At 51.6% G+C, this 24,423-nt stretch overlaps 2 protein-coding genes across 2 annotated transcripts; one reads left to right on the top strand and one right to left on the bottom strand.

The window, feature by feature from the left end:
• Positions 1-3,415: 3,415 nt before the first annotated feature.
• Positions 3,416-4,381, bottom strand: LOC309603675 (olfactory receptor 14A16-like; the record flags this gene model as incomplete). The annotated part of the gene is made up of 1 exon (XM_082338613.1): positions 3,416-4,381. One exon carries the CDS (start codon positions 4,379-4,381, stop codon positions 3,416-3,418), a length of 966 nt encoding a protein of 321 aa, XP_082194739.1.
• An 18,238-nt stretch (positions 4,382-22,619) lies between these two features.
• Positions 22,620-23,576, top strand: LOC309603674 (olfactory receptor 14A16-like; the record flags this gene model as incomplete). Its single annotated transcript, XM_082338612.1, has 1 exon — positions 22,620-23,576. The coding sequence occupies one exon, from the start codon at positions 22,620-22,622 to the stop codon at positions 23,574-23,576; it is 957 nt and encodes a 318-aa protein (XP_082194738.1).
• Positions 23,577-24,423: the final 847 nt, after the last annotated feature.

Raw genomic sequence — 24,423 nt, 5'->3', positions numbered from 1 at the left:
GCCAAAAGCCCACTGGTACCCTTTTGGGTCCTTGAAATACCCTCTCCTGAGGTAGTCTATGCCAAGGATGCACGGAGCCTCTGGGCCAGTCACAATGGGGTGCTTCTGCCACTCATTCCCTGTTAGGCTCACTTCGGCCTCCAATACAGTCAGCTCTTGGGATCCCCCTGTCACTCCAGAAATACAGATGGGTTCTGCCCCTTTACAGCTTGATGGCATGAGGGTACACTGTGCACCGGTGTCTACTAAAGCCTTATACTCCTGTGGGGCTGATGTGCCAGGCCATCGAATCCACACAGTCCAGTACACCCGATTGTCCCTCTCCTCCACCTGGCTGGAGGCAGGGCCCCTCTAGTCCTGGTCATAGCACTCGTTACTCACTTCTTGTAAATGCGAGTCAAAAATCCCTTTATTAGGATCGGAAACAGAATCAGCCCTTCTACCCTGTCTGAGGAACTGCTCGCTGGAAACTGGAGCTGCATCTCTCCTGGGAGAACCACCTTTTGTAGTTGTTTTTCCTTGCAACTCACGTACCCGTGCCTCTAGGGTCGAGGTAGATTCTCCATCCCACTTCCTCATGTCCTCTCCATGGTCACGCAGATAAAACCACAGGGTGCCCCGTGGTGTGTATCCACTGTATCTTCTCTCTTGAACAGAGGGACGCTTACTCCTAATGGCTGAGATACTGGTCCGTACAGGTGAGGAGTAGGATATATCCTCTTCGAGTTGCTGGACCTTCTGGGACAGTTTCTCCACAGCCGATACGCAGGCCTGTAGGGAGGAAGAGAGACATTCTTCGTATTGTCGGAGCTGGCCAGCCATTTCATCCACTGTTGGTCCCTCTTCATCTTTCCAGGTCATTATTGCCAATGAGTTTGCATGTGATGATGGTGCGCTCCGTACAAACTTCCGCCACATGGGTCGTGTGCATTGGACTTCGTCTGGATCTTTGGATAACTGCTCATTATCCAGGTCATTATAAATCACTTCCAGCACAGCTAATTCCCTCAGGTACTGGATACCTCTCTCCATGGTGGTCCACTTGCCTGGGTGACACATAACATCTTCCTTGAAGGGATATCTTTCCTTCACACCTGACAGGAGTCGCCTCCAGAGGCTGAGGGCTTTTGCCCCTTTTCCAATTGCTTTGCCAATGCCCCCTTCCCTAGAAAGGGATCCCAGCTGCTTGACTTCCCTACCCTCTAATTCCAGGCTACTGGCCCCATTATCCCAGCATCGGAGCAGCCAGGTGATGATGTGCTCACCTGGACGACGACCGAAATCTTTTCGCATATCTCGCAGCTCACTCAGGGAGAGGGATCGGGTGGTTACCATCTCATTTATGGGTTCCGCCTCTTCCTCCTCCTGTTCTCTTGATGGCCCTGGCTCATCATCAGCCCTTACTAAACGAGCTGATTTCCTTGTGTATTTTTTCTTCAGTATAGGGGCAAGTGATACTGGCACGGATTGGTTCTCTGGCCCAGCCGCAGTGCCTATCGTGGGGGCTGGCACAGCCACGGGGGCCGGCACAGGGGCTGGCACAGCCGCAGTGCCTGTGGCAGGGGCCGGCACAGCCATGGGGGCCGTCATTTTGTCATCCGATCCAGAGACCTTCTCTTTCCCTTGAGGGTACTGAATAGTGTTGAATAGGGCTTGGTAGGCGTGGGCCAGGCCCCAGCACGTTGCAGTGATCTGTGTCTCTCTGGAGTTGCCAGGGTGACAACATACATTTTCCAAATACTTTACTAGTTTTTCAGGATTCTGCACTTGTTCGAGGGTGAAGTTCCAAAACACTGGAGGTGCCCATTGTCCTAGGTACTTGCCCATACTCTCCCACACACCCTGCCACTCATAACTATCCAGCCTTCGAGGAGATCTCTGGATGATATTCTTAAGCTGCTTATTAACCTTAGGTAAAACTGAAACAAAATTCCCAAGGACTATCAACGGATATATCTTAACTACCCAAGGATGCTCAAGATAATGAAAAGTTGTTGAAATGAAGGAGAAAACATCATAGAAGAAAGTAACAAAGGTGCCATCCTGTATTTCCTCCATAAAAAAACTCCCAGAAGAGAAGGTATAATTGCTAATTGTCTCCATGAGGTGGTACCCGAAGTACAGTAATGGCTTCACTACAGAACCCAAATACCAGATAGCACTCAAGGCCAGTGTTTTAATAACCAGTCTTCCAGGCAACACATCACTCATTATGGCAAAGCACAGCAAAAACAAGAGCATTGTGCAGATCAGGTAGACTAGTACCGAGAACGGATGAATCAATATTACAACCGATAACTGTTAACAGAATGAAATTCCTTAATACATTCTAGTTAATCTGTTATTATCTCAAACCCTTCGAGCCCCACGTTGGGTGCCAAAAAGGACTGTCGTGGTTTAACCCCAGCCAGCAACTAAGCACCATGCAGCCGCTCGCTCACTCCCCACCAGTGGGATGGGGGAGAGAATCAGAAGGGTAAAAGGGAGAAAACTCGTGGGTTGAGATAAGAACAGTTTAATAACTAAAGTAAAATAAAAATAGAACAGTAGTAATAATAATAATAACAATAATAATAATAACAAGTAATAATAGTACAATAGTAATACAAAGCAAACGATAGACTCTACAATTGCTCACCACCCTCCGACCGATGGCCAGCCCGTCCCCCAAGCAGCGATTGTTGCCCCCTCCCCCAGCTAACTCCCCCAGTTTATATATACTGAGCATGACGTCACATGGTATGGAATAGCCCCTTGGCCAGTCTGGGTCAGCTGTCCTGGCTGTGCCCCCTCCCAGCTTCTTGTGCACCCGGCAGAGCATGGGCAGCTGAAAAGTCCTTTACCACTGTGAGCGCCACTTAGCAACTACTTAGCAAGAACAAAACCTCAGTGTATCATCGACATTGTTCTCATCCTAAACCCAAAACACAGCCCCATACCAGCTACCAAGAAGAAAATTAACTCTATCCCAGCTGGGGTTAAATCGGGACACCAGGTCTTGCACCTGGGACAGCCTAACAGCCTGCAGTTGCAGGGGCTGGGGACTGCCTGGCTGGGGAGCAGCTCTGGAAAGACTAAGCGCTGGTGCTGCCTGGCCGTGCTGCTGTGCTGAGACTCTTTTCCCCTCCACCTCTGCACACAGGCAGTGCCGTGCAGCTCCAGAGAAGGTCTCAGAAAAACAGAAGTCTCAGACAAGAAAGTTGCTGCAGGGTCCTTTATTTTTTTAAATGCACAGAGAACATGTCTCTCCTTTCAAGGCTCTGGGTAACACTAGAAAGGTAGATAGTGAATTAGAAATGGTACGAAAACTGACATTTCTTTGTGCACAACATTATCACAAGCAAATCTGAGCAAAAAGACAACCGCCACAGCCACCAAACCTCCAGAAGACAGGCTGACCCTGTAATGAGACACATTATAAGTGATATGCATAAGAAAATGGACAGTGTGTTGCTTCAGAAAAACATCCAGTCATCATTTTCCACACTGCATCTTTGAGCTCCTGGTTCCTCATGCTGTAGATGAGGGGGTTCACTGCTGGAGGCACCAATGAGTACAGAACAGCCACCACCACATCCAGGGATGGGGAGGAGATGTAGGGAGGCTTCAGGTAGGTAAACATTCCGGTGCTGATAAACAGGGAGACCACGGCCAGGTGAGGGAGGCACGTGGAAAAGGCTTTGTGGCGTCCCTGCTCAGAGGGGTTCCTCAGCACAGCCCTGAAGATCTGCACATAGGACAGCACGATGAAAAAAAACCAGCTGAATACTACTAAAAGTCTAACCACAATAAGCCCAACCTCCCTGAGGTAGGCATCTGAGCAGGAAAGCTTGAGGATGTGGGGGATTTCACAGAAGAACTGGTCCACAGCATTGCCCTGGCAGAGTGGTAGTGACAATGTATTGGCAGTGTGCAGCACAGCATAGAAGAAGCAACCGCCCCAGGCAGCTGCTGCCATGTGGACACAAGCTCTGCTGCCCAGGAGGGTCCCGTCGTGCAGGGGTTTGTAGATGGCAATGTAGCGGTCATAGACCATGATGGTGAGGAGACACAATTCTGCTGAAATAAAAAATGCAAACACAAAGATCTGGACAGCACATCCCAAAAAGGAGATGTCCCTGGTGTTCCAGAGGGAATTGGCCATGGATTTGGGGACAGTGGTGGAGTTGGATCCCAGGTCAAGAAATGAAAGTTTGAGGAGGAAGAAGTACATGGGGGTGTGGAGGCGGTGGTTGCAGGCTATGGCAGTGATGATGAGTCCGTTGCCCAGGAGGGCAGCCAGGTAGATGGCCAGGAAGAGCCAGAAGTGCAAGAGCTGTAGCTCCCGTGAGTCTGCGAATGCCAGGAGGAGGAAGTGGGTGATGGAGCTGCTGTTGGACATGTCTTTCCTCTGGGCATGGGGCACTGTCCAAGGGGGAAAAGGCAGCTAGGATGAACTTCTCTGAGCAAAATCAAAGCCATTTCCCCTGGACGCTCTCCCTGACACATGCACCCACCCTTTTCCTTTTCAAGGAGAACTTCCTTCAGCTCTGTGGCTGGAGCTCAGGTTCGTGCTGGCTGAATGTGCCATGAGGAGCAGGGCCTCTGCCCGCTGGCTGCCGAGGAGTCAGCCCTGCTCTGCAGGAAACAGTTCATGAGAATGGTGGGTGCAGGGTCCAGTGCTGGTGTTTGACTTTGTCAAATGAAACTGCTCCCACCCCAGAAGGGCCTGTCAGCATCTGCAGCTCCCAGTGCTAAGGAACGGGGATGGCAGAAGGCAGTTGGAGAGGTTAGTTTTACAGCTTCCCTCCATCTCCAATGGGGAGTGTGTTTGGATGTCAGAAAGCCTCAGCATTTGTGCTGCACTCAGGGAGAACAGAGGGAGTCCTGCGAGGCAAGAGGAGTGCCTGTGGCTTAGTGCAGAGTGAGGAGAGCCAGTCTTTTCATCCATCTTGTTCCCAGCTTCTCTGGGCTTGCATCTTTCTGAGCTGCAGGGCGATCACACTCCCACTTTACCCTGAAAAGCCACCAGACACTGCTGAGAGCAGAGGGATCCAGTGCAGACCACTAAATATCTCACCCTTTCTCAAGGTCTCAGCACCCCACTTTTAGCCTAGGACACACATGGCTCTTTTCACAAACCCATCAGCATTTTCTCTGTTGTAGCATCTCTGCACTTCTCCATGGGGCCTTCAGATAGCATAAAGTGCTATAGGGCACGTTTGCATCCTGGAAGGCAGTTCACAGCTTGGAAGGACACCCCAAGGAGGTAGCCAGCTGTGCTAATGATGGCATCTGGTTAAGGGAGGGTCAGCTCATTCCCGAGCCTCACAGACTGCATTGCCCAGAGCGTCACAGGTTAGAGGAAAGCTGGGACACCTCATTGCCATAAACACACCCAAATGGGAGGACCCCCAAGATCAGTGCCTGACTCTGCAGCTGAAACTCCCATTCCCAGAGAGCCTGACATCAACACCAAGAGCAGCTGAGGGAGGCAAGGAGAGAGACAGGGGGCACTCAGGAAAGCCTTTCACTTACCCAGCACTGCACACCACCTCCCGGACGGTGACAGTGCAGGGCAGTCACCCTCAGCCCCAGGTCAGCGGGAAAGGGGCACATGGCAGGAGAGATGCACTTTGTCTCTCCTGCTGGCAGATGGACGAGGAGGTGACTAACACCCTAGACCCCACGCGCTGGCTGGGGGCTTTGCTAGGCGGGAGAGGAGACAAGAGGGGTGTTGCTAAGGGAAGGCATTGGCACTGCAGGGGTGGCCGGGAGGTGCCCATATCTCCCCTGCAACAGGGTTTCCCTTAGCATTTCCCTCCCTCCCTGCCCTTGTCTCCACTGCCTGGAGCTGTCCCAGCCGGGAGCTGTTTCTCTGGCCCCGCGTCTCTTCCCTGCCAATGCTCACAGACCCCAGCCCAGCCCCTGTGCGCAGCGCTGTACTGCACTCCTCTGTGTGTGCAGGTGTTAAAGAACAGGTCATGCAAACCCTGATGAACCTGGAAAGGTGATGCTGGTGTTATCTGTGGGCTGGTGCGGGTGAAGGCACTTGCTGAAGTTCCCAGTAAACCTCAGTGTGATGGCTTAGGAGTCTCAGCCCTTTCTCTAATGCACACAACTGTGTTTCCATTCCCACCAAGCCGAGCCAGAGAAAAGTGGAAGCACAAATTGAGGAAAGCGGAGACTGAAGCAGGAGAGCCCTGCCCTGAAAAGTCCCCTCAGAAATGACCTGGGCATGAGCTTGAGCTTGATGTGTGAGTCACACTGTCCCATGTAGCACCCTCTCAGCATCATAAGGACCCTGCCCTACCCTGCCAGGAGTTTCTCCTTCCACCCACAGATTGCCCCTGCAGAACCATGTGGAGCTCCTCGGGCAGGCTGAGTGCTGGTGACCTTCCTCGGAAGGACAGCCCTGGGCACCCCTGGCTGCACACCCACCTTCACACCCCTGCAGCCATCCCTGGGAGAAGGCAGCCGTCCTGTTCTGTCCCTCTGATGGTGCAGCACGGAGTCCCTGCTCTGGAGCATGTCCTCCTCCTCTGCACTAGAGAAAATGTGAGAATCTTCCTTAAAGATCCCGTAGGCTGTGGGATGTGCCAGCTTCTGGAGATTCCTCCAGGAACACCAGCTACATTGCCCTGCACCAAGATACTTACCATGTAGAGGGCTGTGAAGATCTCTCCCATGCAGTGTGGTCTCAGCTCAAAGCCTTCCCACTCCAGGCTGCCTTTAACCTCTCTCTGCCTCGCTCCTCTCCCCTCGGTGCCTGCAGGCAGTGCCCTCAGCCCTGCTGCCCTTTGCAGAGGAGCTGCTCCTGGGCACAGCTGTCTCTCTGCAGGGCTGCACACTTGCCAGCAGCTCCCTCCATCCCAGGAGCCCAGCCCAGCTCAGCAGCAGAGGCCCAGCCCAAGGCACCACTTTCTCTGCCCCTCTGGGCTCCCTCCAGGTGTCCCTGGGGCTCCAGGGGAACCTGCTGTGAAACAGGCTGAAGGCATCTCTGATGTTCCCTCCCTTAACTTCTCTCCTGAAGTGTCATTACTCCTATTAGAAAAACAGTTGGGCATGAGAATCTCTTCTTTGTCCCATCATTAGACTGGACACCCAGTAAGGTGACCGGGAAGGATCTAATTTCTGCAAGCTGGGACGATGTGTTCTGTTGAGTGAATTGAGGCATTTCATCGTGGGTCCTTAGACCTGGGGCTAGAAAGACATGCAGCTCTCTTTTGTCTGTGTCTTGTCTCTGCTCTGAAGCAAAGCCTTTGGACCCACGGCGTCATGGACACTTGGTACCAGGGTTCCTTATGGCAAATATGAGCTACACTGGTTCCACAGCTGCGTTGCTTCAGCCCAAATGTGCAGCAGTGCTTTCAGCCGGGGGCATAGACAGGATGAGTGGAATGTTAATGTCGGAGATGGAGCTGTTATGCCGATGGAATAAACTGCTAAGGCATGGTGGCAGAGTTCAGGACAGCTGCCTTTCAAGGACAGCATCCTCCAAGCTCAGCTAGGGTCCAGATCAAAACTCAGTCTAAACTTGAAAGGCAATTGAAGGGCACCATAAGGAGTGTTTACTGCTTCAGGAACAGTTAAAGGAAAAACAAAGATCCTGTGTGGCCACTGCTGAATTTAATAAGAGCAAGTGTAGATAGATGTGAGAATCTCTGTGTCCTCTTTCCTCAGACTTCCCCAGCAAGGACTCCCAGGCCTTTGTGCCTTGAGGTAGAACCCTGGAGGAGACCAGGCAGCAGTGGATGGGGACCAGGTCAGGGGTGCCTTGAACAAACCATCTTTTACCAGTCTATGGGACAGGAGGGGCAGCATCCCAGGGAGCTGAGTGAGCAGGACAATGTCACAGCGAGGCCACTCTCCAGCATCTTTGATAGGTCACGAAGACTCTGGGAACTCCCTGATGACGGGCAGCACCTGTACAATGCATACACCTTTCCAGAATGCCCAAATGATGAGCAGGGGAATGAAAGGTTGTGCCCCAGTGTGTGTGCACTCGGATCCCATTTCTCGGTGTCTGAAAGAGAAGGGGACTGGATTTACCCAGGGGAGCTTGTTCCTGGCCATCCTTTTTGCTTTCTGTGATGAAAGGACAGGATTGCTGGATGCAGGGAGAGCAGAGGTGGTCTTTTACCTGGAAGTCATCAAGGCTTTCAGCATCATCCCTCCAGAAATTTCTTGTGTCCAAGTCAGGACAGTATGGGCGGCACAGTTGGATAAGTCATTCAGTAGAAAACCTGCTGGAGAGTAGTTGGGCTTGGAGGAGTGTGGTACATGCGTGGTGCTCTGCCTGGAGGCATCTAGCTAGTAGGGTCCTGCAGGGGTCTAGCTTGCAACCTGCCCTGTTTCACATCTTTTGAGTGACCTGGAGGATAGGAGAGAGTACTTTTTGATACCATTTGTAGAAGACATCCCATTGCAGAGAGCCGGGCAGGGCTGGAGGGCAGGGCTGCCATCCCAAAGGACATAGACAGTCTGGAGGGATGGGCCAATAGGAACCTCATGATAGCCAATAAAGATTCAACCAAAGTCCTGCTCCTGAAGTAGATGTAGGCTCTGAAATATCCTAGGACAGGACTGGCTAGGTGGGTAGCAGCTCCACAGGAATGGGTCTGCTGGTCTTTGGGTTCCATTAGGCAAAAGATGAGCCATCAGCAAAGATGGCCAACAACATCCTGGGCTGTGTGAGCAGGAGCAAAGCCAGGGCAAGGGATTCTCTCCCTCTGCTCAGCACTTGTGACGCCACATCCAGAATACTTGCCCAGGTTTTGGTTGCCCGCAATGCCAGAGAGACATTGTCAAGCTGGAGGATCTGCAAAAGTTCAGTGGAGGGCCACAGAGACAGTCAAGGCTGGAGCACTGGTCCTGTTAGGAGAGGCTGAGGGAGCTGGGCTTGTTCACCCTGGAGAATGGAGGGCTTTGTGGGGAGGATGGAACAGACTCGCATTGCCTACGGTGAGGTTCCCAAGAAGACGCTGTGGTGCAAGGCAGGAGCACAGGAGGCAATGAGCTGAAACACGAGGGGGTCAGGCTCAATACAGGGACAAACTTTTGCAACCTGACGATGGTCAGTCATGGGAAGCCATTTCCCAGAGAGTGTGCATTGCCTCCGTCCCTGGAAGTTTCCCAGACCCATGTGGATAAAATCATGAGCAACCTCGTGTGACCCTGCTTTGAGCAGGATGTTTCCTACAGATATCTAGCAAGGTCCCTTCCAGCCTGAATGACGCTCTCATTCCTCACTCTTCATGTCCTCAACACTACGGAAAGCCCTCAGGTTCCCTCTGACTGTGGAAATAATTCACATCAGCTACAAGGCAGCAGCACAGGCACCACAAACGGTCCCGATGCCATCCCTGGCCTCATCTTTAAGTTACTGCTTCCCTTTTACCCCCTCTCAAATTCTTCACTGTTCTCATTCTCACACCTTCCAAAAAGGCCAGCCTACCCTGGCTGGCTGGGGTGGAGTGCATTGTCTTCATAGCAGCCCATAGGGTTCCATGTTTTGGATTTGTGACCAAAACTCTTTTAGCTATTGCTGAACAGTGCTTAAACAACAGGAAGGCCTTCTCTGTTTTTCACGCTGCCCTTCCAATGAATGGGCTGGGGTTGGGCAAGAAGTTGGGAGAGAACTCAGCCAGGACAGCTGACCTCAAATGACCAAAGGGATATTCCGTATCACAGGATATCACACTCAGCAATATAAGATCAGGGAAAGGAACAGGAAGGGGGGACATTTGTGGTTATGACATTTGCCTTCCCAAGTCACTGTTAGATGTGATGAAGGCCTGGAAGGTTTCCTGGAAATGGCTGAACATTTCCCTGCCAGTGGCATGAATTTGTTTTTTGCTTTGCTTGTGAATGCAGCTTTGCTTCACTTATGAAACTTCCTTAATTCCAACCCATGAGCTTTTCTCACTTTTACCTTTCCAATTCTCTTCCCCAGGCTGCTGTTGGGGGAGTGAGCAAGTGACTGGGTGGCTGATTAGTTACTGGCTGGGGTCAACCCACCACACTTGTTAATCCTTTCCACATTGGCCATGCTTGTCTTCTTTTAGATCCTCCTGTGGTGTTTCTGAGATGGTTGCTGAGGTACTTTCTACCTTGGGCAGCAAATCCATGAAACAGGTCACCCCTTACATTACCTGTAGTGTCCTGCAATTGCTCACGGTGTTATCTTGTCAGAGTGTCGGGCATCTGCACACATACCGTGACATTGGAGCCACTGCCTTGCAGTGTTCCCAAAGAGAAGAGATTCAGCTGAAGCTGAGGGTCTTGACATCAGGCACTCATGCGAGCAGAATTCAGTCACTGGCAGCCAGGAATGTCACCTTTATTCATTTCTTCTCCTCCCAAGACCTGAGCAAGTGATGGGGAGAAAGGAAGAAAGGAGAGGGTTCCTCACTGCTTTTGCAGTCCACACACAGAGCTGAATTTTGTCTTACTATCAAAGGTTTAATCCAGGTTACTTTTGCTACCAAGCACAATTTTTTGAAAGTGTTCAGACATTGTGTTTGTCTCTTTTAAGGTAGTCTAGAAAAGCATCATCCAACATAAATAGCTGTCCTACAGACATGTGTGGAGAAGAGGTGAATTTTACTCATGAAGATTATTAACTAAGGAGTGCAAACCCCAAATTAACATAACGGCACTGAGGCACCTACATGCTGCTATGGATGTCATAGATTCACATGACACAGGATGAGTGACACACCTAAATGAGGCATCTGGCAGGCTGGCTGGTGCTGTCAATGAAGAAAATTAAATGGTATTGGAGAGCAATGAGGTAAGTCAATGAAGAACTGAATCAAGAGCTTGCTGGAAAGAGCCAAAAGGCTGGGTCTGGGTGAAAGCTACCCCATTCTCTGGGGGTAAGGTACGGAGTTCGGACGGCTTCCCTGGCGGCTGATTCTCTGGACCTGCCCCACACAGCAGCCAGGTTTCTCAGCAGGGCTTTCCATTTCCCCTTCCCGAAATGACCATGTCTCTCCATTCAACATCCATGGACCCCTACCTACCACTTGAGAAAGCACATTTTGTTGAGAGGAAGACCTCCCTGAGGCACATCTGTCCTTGAGTTCCATGGGCTCGTGCAAGGCTTGGGGTGGAGCTTCTTTGGTGCTGACATTTCTGTTGCAGGGCACCCTCTGGGCCCAGCTGTACAAGCACTGCAGTGACAGGGCTGTGCCTGGGCACTGAGCCCTGCCTGAAAAGATGAGGGAACGAACACCAACATTTAAAGAAACTATGAGCACATTTTCCATCAGCTGAAATGCACTGAACAGTTTTCATCCATAGACAATACTTTCCCGTGATGCCAACATGGACATTTCCAGCCCAAGTACTACACTCAGGAGAAGAAATACTCATCTCCCCTGTTACACCCCTGACCCTGCTCTGCCCAGTGCACTGTGTATTGCCTCTCAGCACTCTTTCACATCTTTCCACACGTCCTGCTTGAACTGACCACTTCTAAAGGCATCTTTTCAGCAGGCTGCCTGGGCGTATGCATTTCCCACTGTCCATCCAGCTTTCCTCCTCCCATTGGTCTCTCCCCATTCCCACACCTCTCAGCTCCCCAGGTGCTGCCCTGAGCTTCAGGCGGTTTGAAGCTTGCCTTGCCTTTCAGCAGGCTGCCTGATGGCCTCTTGAGCCATCTCCTCACTTGTGCTTCTACCTGTTTTCCCATGTATCTCACTGAAAGTGTTCCACTAAGGTTACCGACAGTGGGAAGTGGACTTCAGTGGAGGAAACTTGGACTGCATCTATTATTTTTTAATGAGCTTTTTTTTTTTTTTTTTTTTTTTCCTGGGAAGTAAGAAACATTCTTCTGTGACTGTGTGCAGCTGGTTGTCCAAAGAAAGCAGATGAGAATGTGTGCAAATGAGCTGAAGCATTGAGGCACAGTCTTTAGTGGAAAGAGCTTAGAGTTGAAAAATCGTGATGCAAGTCCCAGGTGGCCACTGAGAGAAATGACTGGGGGGCAAGGCGGGGCAAGGATGATGATGGGACACGGGACAAAGATGGGCTGTACAGTGTCTGACAGAAACAACCTTACCCTTCCTACATCTGCAGACTTCATCAGGAGATATTCTGGATGAATATGAACTGGAGAAGGCTGATCTCACTTGTTCTGTAAGCAGAAAAATAAAGAAAACTGGAATAAAAAGAAAAGCTGATTTATTGTTCCTTCTTATTTAAATCTTCTCTCCTTGGCTACATTCTGGAAATTTCTCAAATTAGCCACAGAAGACTTGAAGAACCAGGAAAATGATGCACAGAGACATGACTTGATAGGGTGTTCAATGTCAATGAGCTCTCTGGTGCCATGTTCCTGAACGGCAAAGACTGAAAGAATGAACAAGCCTCTAAAGAAGTGGAAGGCAGAAGCAAACACCAAGTTTCTGAGGGCGCTGGGGGCCCCACTGAGGGCCAACACTGACAAGGCCATGAAGGCAATGACCAGTCAATATGTTGGTCCCTGGGGGCTCATCAAGCAAAAACTGGGAGACACTGGTTGCAGATGCAAAGGCCATGTGCTGGTGGCTCTGAGGCCAGGTAAGCCCTTGGTGTTTGTTTATGATCAGAGTGGCCAAGCCCTGACCCCCAGGACCTGGTACAGGAGGTCCTTCATGCCTTGCTCGGGACTCTGCCTAGGGTCAGTGTGAGTGGGGGCTGTGGCAGGGGCAGGAGGCAGGTGGGTGGCAGATTCTGTTTCTTGAATGACAAAGCTGTGATTTTCCGGAGATGTCCCAATGCATGTGAGTTCACAACTATCTGGTTTCGTAGATTTGCTATTTAGAAGCCTTACCCTTGTACGTAAGGAGGATGTCAAAACGAAAGCTTCCATAGGCTTGAGAGTTGCAGGGATGGGTAGCAAAAGCAAAATGAGCTGATAGAGGCTTAGGGGGCCATGCGGAATTGACTATTCAAAATCAAGCATTTGATTCACTTTGCCTCTTTGCTTTGACATCTTTTCACTTTGACCACACTCCTGAAATCTCTCTAATAAGCCACGTAAGAACTGAAGCCTAAAGGAAAATTCTGTCCAGAATTGGCTCCTTGGGGTGCTTTGTGTGGCAATGAGCCCTCTGGTGCCGAGTACCTGAACTGCAGCTCCTGAAAGACTGACCAAGCCTCCAGAGAAGTAAAAGAAGCACAGCTGAAGGTTTCGGTGGGTGTTAGCAGGCCCTGCTGAAGGCCATCGCTGAAGAGACCATGCAGGAAATGAGCAGACAAGGCTCCTGTCCCTGGGGGATGGTGAAGCAGGGAGTCGGAGGCACTTGGCACAGGAGGAAATTTCAATGTGGAGATCACCGTGAAAGCCCTTGATGTGCTTCGCCAAGCAGGATGGCCAAGGCCTGACTCCCATTTCAGAGATCCTTTCCCTCTTGTGATGCTCTGAGCTCTTCCTGGGGCATTGTGATATGGGAGTGTGTGACGGCAGGCGCAGGTCAGTCGTAGGACACCTGCCAGGCTCTATGGAGGGTAGGTGAGGAGGAGGCAACAAGGCGCTGGAGCTGTAAGGACCTCATGTCCTCTCATGGGTCTCAGTGGAAGAGACAGAAGCCATAGCTGAGTGGACAAGGGTCCCAGTTCTGTTGGGGTGTCAAAGCCCCACCAAGGCCCTTGGCCATCCCCACCACAGCTACACTGTCCTGTGCCTGTGCCTGCTTCCTTGCTTCCAGCACCAAGCTCTGTGTCTCTGGGCATTTGCCAATGCCTCTGAGTTCCCCACAACCCATCCAATTTCTTCCAAAGCCTTGCTAATGCTCCTTTCTCACCCAAGAGTTCCAAGGCCCAGACATGCGAGAATCCTCTGTTTAGCTCCACAGCCCAGCACTCAGATGCCCATTCTCCTTCTGCTGCTGCCTCCAAATCAAGACTCAACCTATTTCACTTCAGCATGACAGCCCCCGACATGTCAAGTCTTCTTCCTGCCTTCAATGCACTCACTGCTGCACCTGCACTGCTCTCTCCCTGCATGCCCATGTGTCTCACCAATCCTTCCTCTTCCCCTGCAGTGGTGGGACCTCACCCCAGGAGGGCTGTGCATCCGCCAGGCTCAGGGAGGTTTCCTGACACCCACCCAAGTGTGAGGAGTGGAGGAGGGGAGGAGAGCCAGGTCAGGTCATGGGGCACGACTGAGCACAGACACCCCAAGCAGTGGGCGTTCCCCATCTGTCAGGCTGAGCCATGCACATGCGATGGAAATGCCTGTATCATCCCTGATTTGCACAGGAGGGGCCTTCCTTCCTGCCATCTTCCCAGGACAATCTTCTTCTTCTTCCTCCTCCACCCACAGACACCCACTGCTTTCCATTGCTGGCTTCAGACATGGTTTTAAGGATTCACTAACACCATCAGCCACCCCCTTTCTTTCTCACCGACATCCCCTGACCCTCTGTCCCAGACCTACACATGGCCAATCACTGCTGCTCAGGGCCACTCATAGATACTGCCGCTTTTAAGGAAATCACAGAAACACCTGAAGGATTATTGATGCATTATCGACAGAAGACGCACTAGGTTTGCATCTCAAGAAATGGGATGCCAGAGGCCAAGGGAAGGATGGTCTGCGCACTGTCATGGGATTTGAGAACCTGAAACGTGCTCTCTTCTCCCTGTCTCCTGGACATCTAAAGAGGACTCACACTTCTCTGCACTTCAATTTCAGGCGTTCCTGGGAATCTCAGGAGGCATGGCATACCGATTCCTGGGTTCAAGGAGCTGGTCAAATGCCTTTTGTCTCTTTCCGCAATGATGGCTTCAATGCCAGGCTCATTTGTAGACTCTGTATGTGGGTGCTGACATTCCTTGAGCAACTGGCTCTGAAAGGATTAACATGCTAGGCTGTTATTCTTGGAGATTATAAGGACAGTAAAAAAGAAGTTGGCATTGGGCAACTGAAAACGGAAGCAAAAGATGTGGTGAGGGCTGTTTGGGGACACCTGTGAAGCAGCCCTCAACCTGATGTGAATGACTTCTGGGGTCAGGGAGAACCTGAGCGCTCTCCCAAATTGGAAACCATGAAGGGGAAGGAAGGACAGCATCATTCAGGCTGGAAGGGACCTCGGGAGGTGTCTGGACCAACCTCCGGCTCAAAGCAGGGTCAGACAGAGTACTCAGCCTTTATCCAAACACATTGTGGTCACGTTCCAAGATAGAACCAGTGCACGCTCCCTGGGAAACAGCTTCCAGCACTTGACTCTCCTTCTGCTGGGAAAGTTTCTCCCTCTATCTAGCCTGACCTTCTCTTGTTTCAGCCCATTGCCTCTTGTCCTTGTGTCATGGACATGAGCCTGACTCCGTCTTCCTGGGAACTGTGCGATGCTGCTACATGTTTCCCACAAGATCTTCTCTACTCCTGTCTGAACAAGCCCAGCTCTCTAAGCCTCTGCTTCAGCAGAGCAAGTTCTCCCACCCTACTGACCTTGGTGGCCCTCCACTTTCCTGGCTCCAGTTTGCCCAGGTCTCTCTGGCATTGTGGGATGTCAAAACCTAGGAAAATATTCTGGCTATGGTGTGAGAAGTGCTCAGCAGACTGGCTGTGCTCCGGCTCCTACAGCCCAGGATGCTGTTGGCCTTCTTTCCTGATTGCTCTTCTTTTGCCTAATGGAACCCAAGGACCACCAAAGCCTTTCCCACAGAGCTGCTGCCCACCTGGGCAGTCCCTGGACGATGTCGTTGCATGGGCTTAGTTGACCTCAAGGGCACAACTTACTGCCTATCCTGAGGTTCCTATTGGCCCATCACTCCAGCTTGTCTTTGTTCTTTGGGATGGCCACCCTGCCCTCCAGTGCAATGTCTGCTCTCCTCAATGTGGTGTCTTCTACAAATGTTATGAAAAAGCACTCTCTCCTGTCCACTGAGTCATTAAAAACACATTAAACAGGGCAGGTGGCAGGACAGACCCCTGCAAGACCCTACTAGCTAGGTGCCTCCAGGCAGAGTACCAGACACAGATAAAGGCCTTCTGAGACCAACAGTCTGTCTGCTTATTTACCCATCTCCACACCCACCCAGGCAGACCAGAATATCCTAACTTGGGCACAAGAATATTGGGAGGGTGAGGGGGGTGATGTTGAAAAGTTCACTGACTTCCAGGTCAAAAGACAACCACTGCTCTCCCTGGGTCCAGCAATCCTGTCCTTTCAGCACAGAAAGCAAAAAAGACAGTGAAAGACAAGCTGCCCTGGGTAAATCCTTCTCTTTTAGACACCCAGAAACAGAATTCGAGTGAACATGACCTGGGGCACAGCTGTTTGCTCCTCTGCACATCCTTTGGGCATTTTGAAAGGCGCGTGCAACATTTGCACTTTCCCCATTGTCAGGGAGTTCCCCCAGTCTCCACGACCTTTGAAAGATGATGGAGAGTGGCCTTGCTGTGACATGGGCCTGCTCACTCAGCTCCCTGGAATGCTGCCCCTCCTGTCCCATAGACTGGGAAGGTTGGAGTTTGCTCAAGTGATCCCTGACTTGATCCCCATGCACTGCTGGTTGACCTCCTCCAGAGTCCTGCCCTGAGTCACAGAGGCCTGGGAGACCTTGCTGGGGAAGTCTGAGGCAAAGAGGACACCGAGAATCTCACATCTATCTACACCTGCTCTTCCTAAATTCAGCAGTGGCCACACAGTAACTCCGTTTTTCCTGTAACTGTTCCTGAAGCAGTAAACACTCCTTATGGTGCCCTTCAATTGCCTTTCAAGTTTAGACTGAGTTTCGATCTGGACCCTTGCTGTGCTTGGAGGATGCTGTCCTTGAAGAGCAGCTGTCCTGAGCTCTGCCACCATGTCACAGCTCTGTCTGCTCAGGAACAGCTCCAGCTCCTCCTGCCTGTGCCCCTGGCTGAGGGCACTGCTGCACATTTGGGCTGAAGCAACAAAGCTGTGGAACCAGGCAAGATCTGACTTGCTGTAAGGAATCCTGGTACCAAGTGTCCAAGACCCCATGTGTGCAAAAGCTTTTCTTCAGAGCAGAGGGATGGCGTGGAGAAAAGAGAGCTGCATGTCTTCCAGCACCATGTCTAAAGACCCAGCATGAAATGCCTGTTTCATTGAACTGAGGATAAGTCCCCAGCTTGAAAACATTAGATCTTTCCTGGTCCCCTTCCTGGGTGTCCTGCCTAATGATGGGGAAAAAAAAAAGGGGGAGGGATTCTCATGCCCAAGTCCTTTCCTGAAAGGAGAAATGACACTGCGATAAGCAAGTGTCTCCCCGCAGCTGAGGAAGGGAACATGAGTGATGCCTTCAGCCTGTTTCACAGCAGGTTCCCTTGGAGCTCCCGGGACACCTGGAGGGAGCCCAGAGGGGCAGAGAAAGTGGTGCCTTGGGCTGGGCCTCTGCTGCTGAGCTGGGCTGGGCTCCTGGGATGGAGGGAGCTGCTGGCAAGTGGGCAGCACTGCAGAGAGACAGCTCTGCCCAGGAGCAGCTCCTCTGCAAAGTGCTGAAAAACAGTTTTGATAAACCTTTCTGGCTGTCGGAGGGAAAAAGAAAAGAAGATTTGAAAAGCAGCAGAGAAGAGGGGAATAAACAAAGGAAAAACCTAAGAGCATAACAGGATTGAAAAAGATGGGGGGGTAGGGAGGCGGAGAAGGGAAATTCATTCAGTTGGGGGATAAAAAATACCTTGTAAAGCAAACAAATAAAGAAACTAAATAAACTAATAGGAAATTGAGCCGTCTCTCTCCTGTGGTGTTTGGTTCTTTGTTTCTTTTTCTGTTTTTCTTTTCTTTCCTGTGGAATGAAGCCTGGTTTGGTAAGGAGTTCATCCTTACCAAGTCAAGAATTTATTATCTGAGGGCTTGGAAAGTTTGAATTCTTGGTGCAGCGCTTCTTTCCAAACAGCCTTCCCCTATGCGGGCCATCTCCTTCCTGTCCTGCTGGTTTTGCTCACAAAACCTACACAAGCCTGAAAACCTCAGACCCATCGGGCTCTGTGCAGCTTAGCTGAGATGGGCCAACAAGCCCACATCAAAGGAAGGGGCAGAGATCCTGACACAGGTCTCGCTTCCCGAGAAATATCACAGGGAAAGGAGGAATGTCAAAGGAGGGTAGCAGGTAAGAAGGCAGGCAGGCCAGGAATTTAAGAAACAGCCAAATCAATGAAAATCGAGGTGAAATGTGACAAACCACTGACATGAATCTATGATGTGCTGGGAGCATTAGCGGGGGGAAAGAGAAGCCCAGCAGACTTTGTGTGAAGCACCATCTCCTTTCTTCCCACAACCCCTAAAGAACAGTCTATCGGGGCTCCTTTCAAGGCTCCTGTAAAGCCTTTGTGGGTGAGCTGGGAATGCCATTTGTGCTGAGGCACTTCCTCCAGGCTGAAGGAGTCTCCGATTTTTCTTCCCCTTTCGTGGAGAACATTTCTAAGGCCTTCGGTATGTTCCCCGAGGAGTCATGGCCTTGGGTGCTAAAGGGTTCCTCAGCAGAGCAGCTCTGAGAGGGTGAGGGGAGATTAATGACAATGATAGCTGGTAGCTAGGTGACCTAATCCCTGCAGAAGTCGAGACCCATTCTGAAAAGTATTCTGTGAGGGAGAAGCACCAAATCTTAAAAGGTGCCGTCAAGAGATGTAAACCCTGAAAGCAGCTTCTGTGGAGTGACTTCCATGCTACCCGCCTTGTCTTTACAATGTTGGACACCTAAAGGATAGGTGGTTTTTAGTGTCAGAGTAATCTCCTTAGTTTTCCTGCGGTTTGCCAATGAAGCTGAGGACACAGTTCAACTTATTGCAGAAATGGGTTTCTAAAGGTAGAGGAGAGGAGTCGATTCCTCTTCTGCCCTTGCAAGGGGAGCCCTGACTGACCAATCGACACCTGGCCTCTTCATTGCAGACCTCTGGGAGATTTGCAGAGATCATTCCTTGCTGTCTAGGGGCCACCTCACTGTCTCCTTCCAGTCCAGAAGGAAGCCGGTGTCCTGAGGGTTTGGTGCTAAAACTGGAAACACTGTGAAGGCCTCTCAGCCCATCTTAGTGCATGTCAAAAAAGGACAAGGTATCTCTCTTTGGGTGGAATTGTTCCTCTAAAGCTGAGAGAGAGGAATCTCATTCTTCAAGGCTTTGGGAGTCTCCTCCTTGATGACATGTAAGAAGACTTTCCTTCTCCCTGAGTACAGACAGGCTCTTAGTCCCTCTTTCTCCACAGGGCTCATGAAAATAGGACCTCCTTTGCACTCCGTGTCGGCAGGCCAGCCCCATCCTCTGGCACTGTCTGGCAGAGCACAAACCTCTGCCCATGGACTTCTTCCTGATCTCCCGACTTCACAGTGGACTGGCTGACCCTGCACTTGTCTAAACTGGGCCCCAGATCACTTCTCCTTTCAACCCCTTTCTTCCTTTCCCAGTGCAGGCAGGGGGTGTAGAGCAGGGGCTGATAGAACCCACTGCTCCCTCCATTTCCTCACAAGTCTTCCAGGAAAGATGGACCCATGCCTTTGCACTTCCAGCCAACGCGCCACTTTGTGACGAGCTGGCACACAGAGATGTTTAGCCAGTCTTCCCACACCTCGAGACCCATTTTGACCACAGCACTTTGTTTGCAAAGGGTTGGCAGTCGGGGGAAGTGAAGAATGCAGAGAGTGTGATGTGAGTAATTGTCCATATTACACACATCCACCCGGACTGGAAGAGTGAAACCATGTGCACCACCGAGGGTGATGGTTAATTCACAAGCAGGGTGGCTCCTCTTCTGTGTGAGGCCAGATTGCAGGGACGAGGGGCCCATGAGCGTCCATCACTCAAGACCCAAATGCAGGACCCGAGACTTAGCCCTGTTGGACCTCCTACAGTTGGCCTCGGCCCATCGACCCAGCCTGTCCAGATCCCTCTGTAGGGCCTTCCTACCCTCCAGCAGATCAACACTTCCACCCAACTTGGTGTCGTCTGCAAACTGACTGAGGGTGCACTCGATCCCCTCATCCAGATCATTGATAAAGATAATAAACAGAACTGGTCCCAGTACTGAGCCCTGGGGAACACCACTTGTAACCAGCTGCAAACTGCATTGAACTCCATTCACCACCACTCTTTGGGCCTGGCCATCCAGATAGTTTTTTACCCAGCAGAGAGTACACCCATCCAAGCCATGAGCAGCCACTTTCTCCAGGAGAATGCTGTGGGAAAGAGAATCCAACGGTGTCAAACACGCAGTTGTGCTGGAGAGCCCTGGCATCTCGCATAGCACTACAGGCCTGTATTTGGCCGTTGAGTAGCTGCCCTGAATTAGGTTAGCCAACGTAGGGATGTCCACGGGCGTTGTGCCATTACAGTCCATGGTGATCTAGTATATGCAGCTGATGGAGAAGATGGCTGATGGCTATGGCAATGGCTACATCTGCCCCCCTGACTACCTCAATAGGCTGCCCTGAACATAAGGAGTAGGGAAAAGTTCAGATGTCCTAAACATGGGCATCTGCTGTTGGCCAAAGGAAGTCCCCTCTAAGCTCAAGCATGATGCCTCCAGATGCTTCCCTCTCTGTGAACCGCTGCATTACAGCTTGCAGTTACCTGCACATATCTTGGACCACCTCTGACACCTCAGATGTCACCAGGTGTTTGAGTCTGAACAGCTCACTCCTTGCCTCCATCCCCAGCAATTACCACGGGAGCTGAGACAAGAGGCTCCCAGGCACCAGGTTCCTATTTTGTGTCCACCTGAACGGATGCAAGAGGAATACCACCTCCTGTGGGTTTGTGGCAGCCGTAGGTGAGAGCTGAGGTCCCTTCCAGCCCCAGGACTACAAACAAAGGATGAGAAGCCTCAATTGACTCAGCTGAATCCCTTCCCTCAGCAAGGGTAAAGGAGATCTGTCACTGTCCAGGTTTCCTGTCCCATACCAGAAGTAAGGAACGGTGATTCTCATGCCCAGTTCTCTCTCTGATAGGAGAAATTGCATTGCTGGAAAGAAGTATCTCTCCAGAGGTGGGAGAGGGGCCACAAGTTATTACTTCAGCCTGTTTCACAGCAGGTTTCCCAGGAGCCCCAGGGACACCTGGAGGGAGCCCAGAGGGGCAGAGAAAGTGGTGCCTTGGGCTGGGCCTCTGCTGCCGAACTGGGCTGGGCTCCTGGGATGGAGGGAGCTCATGGCTACCAGGCAGTGCTGCTGAGAGACAGCTCTGCCCAGGAGCAGCTCCTCTGCAAAGTGCGGCAGGGCTGAGGTCACTGCCTGCAGGCACCAATGGGTGAGGAGAGCAGTAGCAGAGAGGTTAAAGGCAATCTGGCATGGGAGGACAGGTGAGAGCTCACTGCGGAAGAGATCCTCACAGCCCTTGACACGGTAAGTCTCTGGCTACAGGGCAATGCAGATGGGTTTCTGGACAGGGGAACACCTCCCGGGAGGAAAATCTCCAGGCAGCAGGGAGATGATGAGGGAATGAGAGGAAACTAAAACGAGAAGTACTGTAAGAGGCAGAACGCAGAAACCTCCATTTGATCCCTTCCAGTGCAGACCCCTTCCTCTGAGCAAGTCCCCTTGCCTCCTCTCCCACCCACCAAAGCCTCTGCCCTCAGGGCTGGGGGCTCCAAGGCGTGAACCACCTCCTCTGCAGCCAGAGCTCCAGCAGAGCCGTGGTGCAGCTCTCCAGCCACGGGCCCAGTTCCCTCTGCAGAGCACAGGGGCTGAGAGCAGCTGCCCGGCCATGGTGGTGTCTGGGAGGTGGCGTGCACAGCTGGGGAAGGGGAACGCTGTCTGAGTGCCCCAATGCCTCTGCCCTGGCCTCTCTCAGCCACACCCTCAATGTATGTTTTTCCTTGTTCCTCCACTGGTCTGTGTTCTTGCTGTTGTTGTCTTCTTGCTGTCAGGTTCTCCAGGGATGGGAATTTTTAGCTGCAAAGTCACAGGTGGATCTTGTGGGTCCTTTCATGCAGGTGTGTCCATGGGAACACATGTCCCAACTTTCATCCAACCTGTGGGGCTGTGGGCAATGCAGTCTGTGGGGCTGGGGAATGAGCTGAATCTCCCTCACTCAAATGCTGTCATTAGGACCCTTGGCTATCTCCTTGAGGATTCCTTCCAAGCTGTGGAAGCAGGATGAAAACCTGCCATATAGCACCTTTGTGTTATCTGGAAGCACCATGGAGAAGCTCCCCTCCCTCTGCACTAAGCCACAGGCACTCCTCTTGCCTCGCAGGACTCCCTCTGTTCTCCCTGAGTGCAGCACAAATGCTGAGGCTTTCTGACATCCAAGAACACTCCCCAGGGTGCAAAGGGAGGAGGAGCTGTAAAAAACCCAAACCTCTCAACCTGCCTTCTGCCACCTCAGTTCCTTATCACTGGGAGTGCAGATGCTGACAGGCCCTTCTGCACTAGGAGCAGTTTCATGAGACAAGGTCAAACACCAGGGCTGGCCCCTGCCCCCACTCTTCCCATGAACCCACTGCTGCAGAGCAGGGCTGACCTCTCGGCAGCCAGTGGGCAGAGCCCTGCTCCTCATGGCACGTTCAGCCAGCACCAACCAGGGCTCCAGCCACAGAGCTGAAGGAAGGTCTCCTAGAAAAGGAAAAGGGTGTCTGCGTGTAGCAGGGTGAGGGTGTATGAGAAATGGCTTTGATTTTGCTCAGAGAAGTCTTCCCTAACTTGACACTGTCTTTTCCTCCTATTACAGTGCCCATACCCAGCGGTAGTAAATGTCCAACAGCAGCTCCATCACCCAGTTCCTCCTGCTGGCATTCGCAGACACACGGGAGCTGCAGCTCTTGCACTTCTGCCTCTTCCTGGCCATCTACCTGGCTGCCCTCCTGGGCAACGGCCTCATCATCATTGCCATCGCCTGTGACCACCGCCTCCACACCCCCATGTACTTCTTCCTCCTCAACCTTTCTCTTCTCGACATGGGCTCCATTTCCACCACTCTCCCCAAATCCATGGCCAATTCCCTCTGGAACACCAGGGCCACCTCCTACGCAGGATGTGCTGCCCAGCTCTTTCTGTTTATATTTTTGATGTCAGCAGAGTTTTGTCTCCTCACCATCATGGCCTATGACCGCTACGTTGCCATCTGCAAACCCCTGCACTATGGGACCCTCCTGGGCAGCAGAGCTTGTGTCCACATGGCAGCAGCTGCCGGGGGCACTGGGTTTCTCAATGCTCTCTTGCACACTGTGAATACATTTTCACTCCCCCTCTGCAAGGGCAATAGTGTGGACCAGTTCTTTTGTGAAATCCCTCAGATCCTTAAGCTCTCCTGCTCACACTCCTACCTCAGGGAAGCTGGGCTTCTTGTGGGTAGTGGTTTTCTTTTTTTGGGATGTTTTGTTTTCATTGTGCTCTCCTATGTGCAGATCTTCAGGGCCGTGCTGAGGATCCCCTCTGAGCAGGGACGCCACAAAGCCTTTTCCATGTGCCTCCCTCACCTGGCCGTGGTCTCCCTGTTTCTCAGCACTGGCATGTTTGCCTACCTGAAGCCCCCCTTCATCTCCTCCCCTCTGCTGGACTTTGTGGTGGCAGTGCTGTACTCAGTGGTGCCTCCTGCAGTGAACCCCCTCATCTACAGCATGAGGAACCAGCAGCTCAAGCATGCAGTGTGGAAAATGATGACTGCCTGTTTTTTCGAAGCAATAAACTGCCCATCATCTTCTGCATAGTAGTTATAATGTAACTCATTGCAGGACCCGCCTGACTTCTGAATTTTTTGATGTTTGTGGTGGTTTCTCAATTGTGATAATGTTGTCATCTCCTTTCTAATTCACTGTCTGCTTTTCTTTTCTGACTGAGTGGCAGCGTAAATGAGGAGCCATGCTCCCTGTGTTTTTAAACAAAATAAAGGACCTGCAGCAACTATTTTTTTCCTGACATCCTTCCTCCAAGGCCTTTTTGGAGCTGCAGGGACAGTTCCTGTGTGCATGGGTGGAGGGGAAAAGAGTCCCAGCATGACAGCACTGCCAGGGAGCACCAGCGCTTGGTCTTCAAGAGCTGTTCTCTTGCCACTTCCACACTCTCTTTCTGATCCCTTGTGTTGGTGTCAGCCCTGAGTGCTCTGGCAGCCTGGTCACAATGGGCACTTCCATGACAGAGCTGGCCTCCGTAGCAGCGCTTCCATAAAGAAGGGTGATCTCCTCAGGGCAGTGCCTGAAGGCTTAGGTCTTCTTTCAGAGTTGCTGTCAAGAACAAGCTCAAGATAGTGCCCTGGGGAGGAAAACATAAGTGAACATCTAATGTGTGTGAGTGTGCAGGGCTGGGGCACACAGCAGTGTCCCTTGCACAGCCAGGCCTCCTGCGAAAGATTTGAAGGACCAGCAGAGCAGGGTCTGGTCTGTGCCCGTGTTTGCCTGACACCCTGGGCAAGGTGCCCCGGGGCAATGGCCACAGACCAGCCCCTTGCAACCACCAGTCCCAGCACTGGCCTCTCACTCCAGCTCGGGGAGGTTCTTTGTCCCTCCATGGAAGGACACCAAAGGAGTAGGTCAGCAGTCCATGTTTGCATTGTACAGA

This window comes from Platalea leucorodia (genome assembly GCF_965183815.1).
Source record: "Platalea leucorodia genome assembly, contig: HAP1_HAP1_SCAFFOLD_163, whole genome shotgun sequence".
Taxonomy (NCBI): domain Eukaryota; kingdom Metazoa; phylum Chordata; class Aves; order Pelecaniformes; family Threskiornithidae; genus Platalea; species Platalea leucorodia.
Note: the sequence above shows the minus strand (reverse complement) of the source record. Positions and strands in the feature narration are given on the sequence as shown.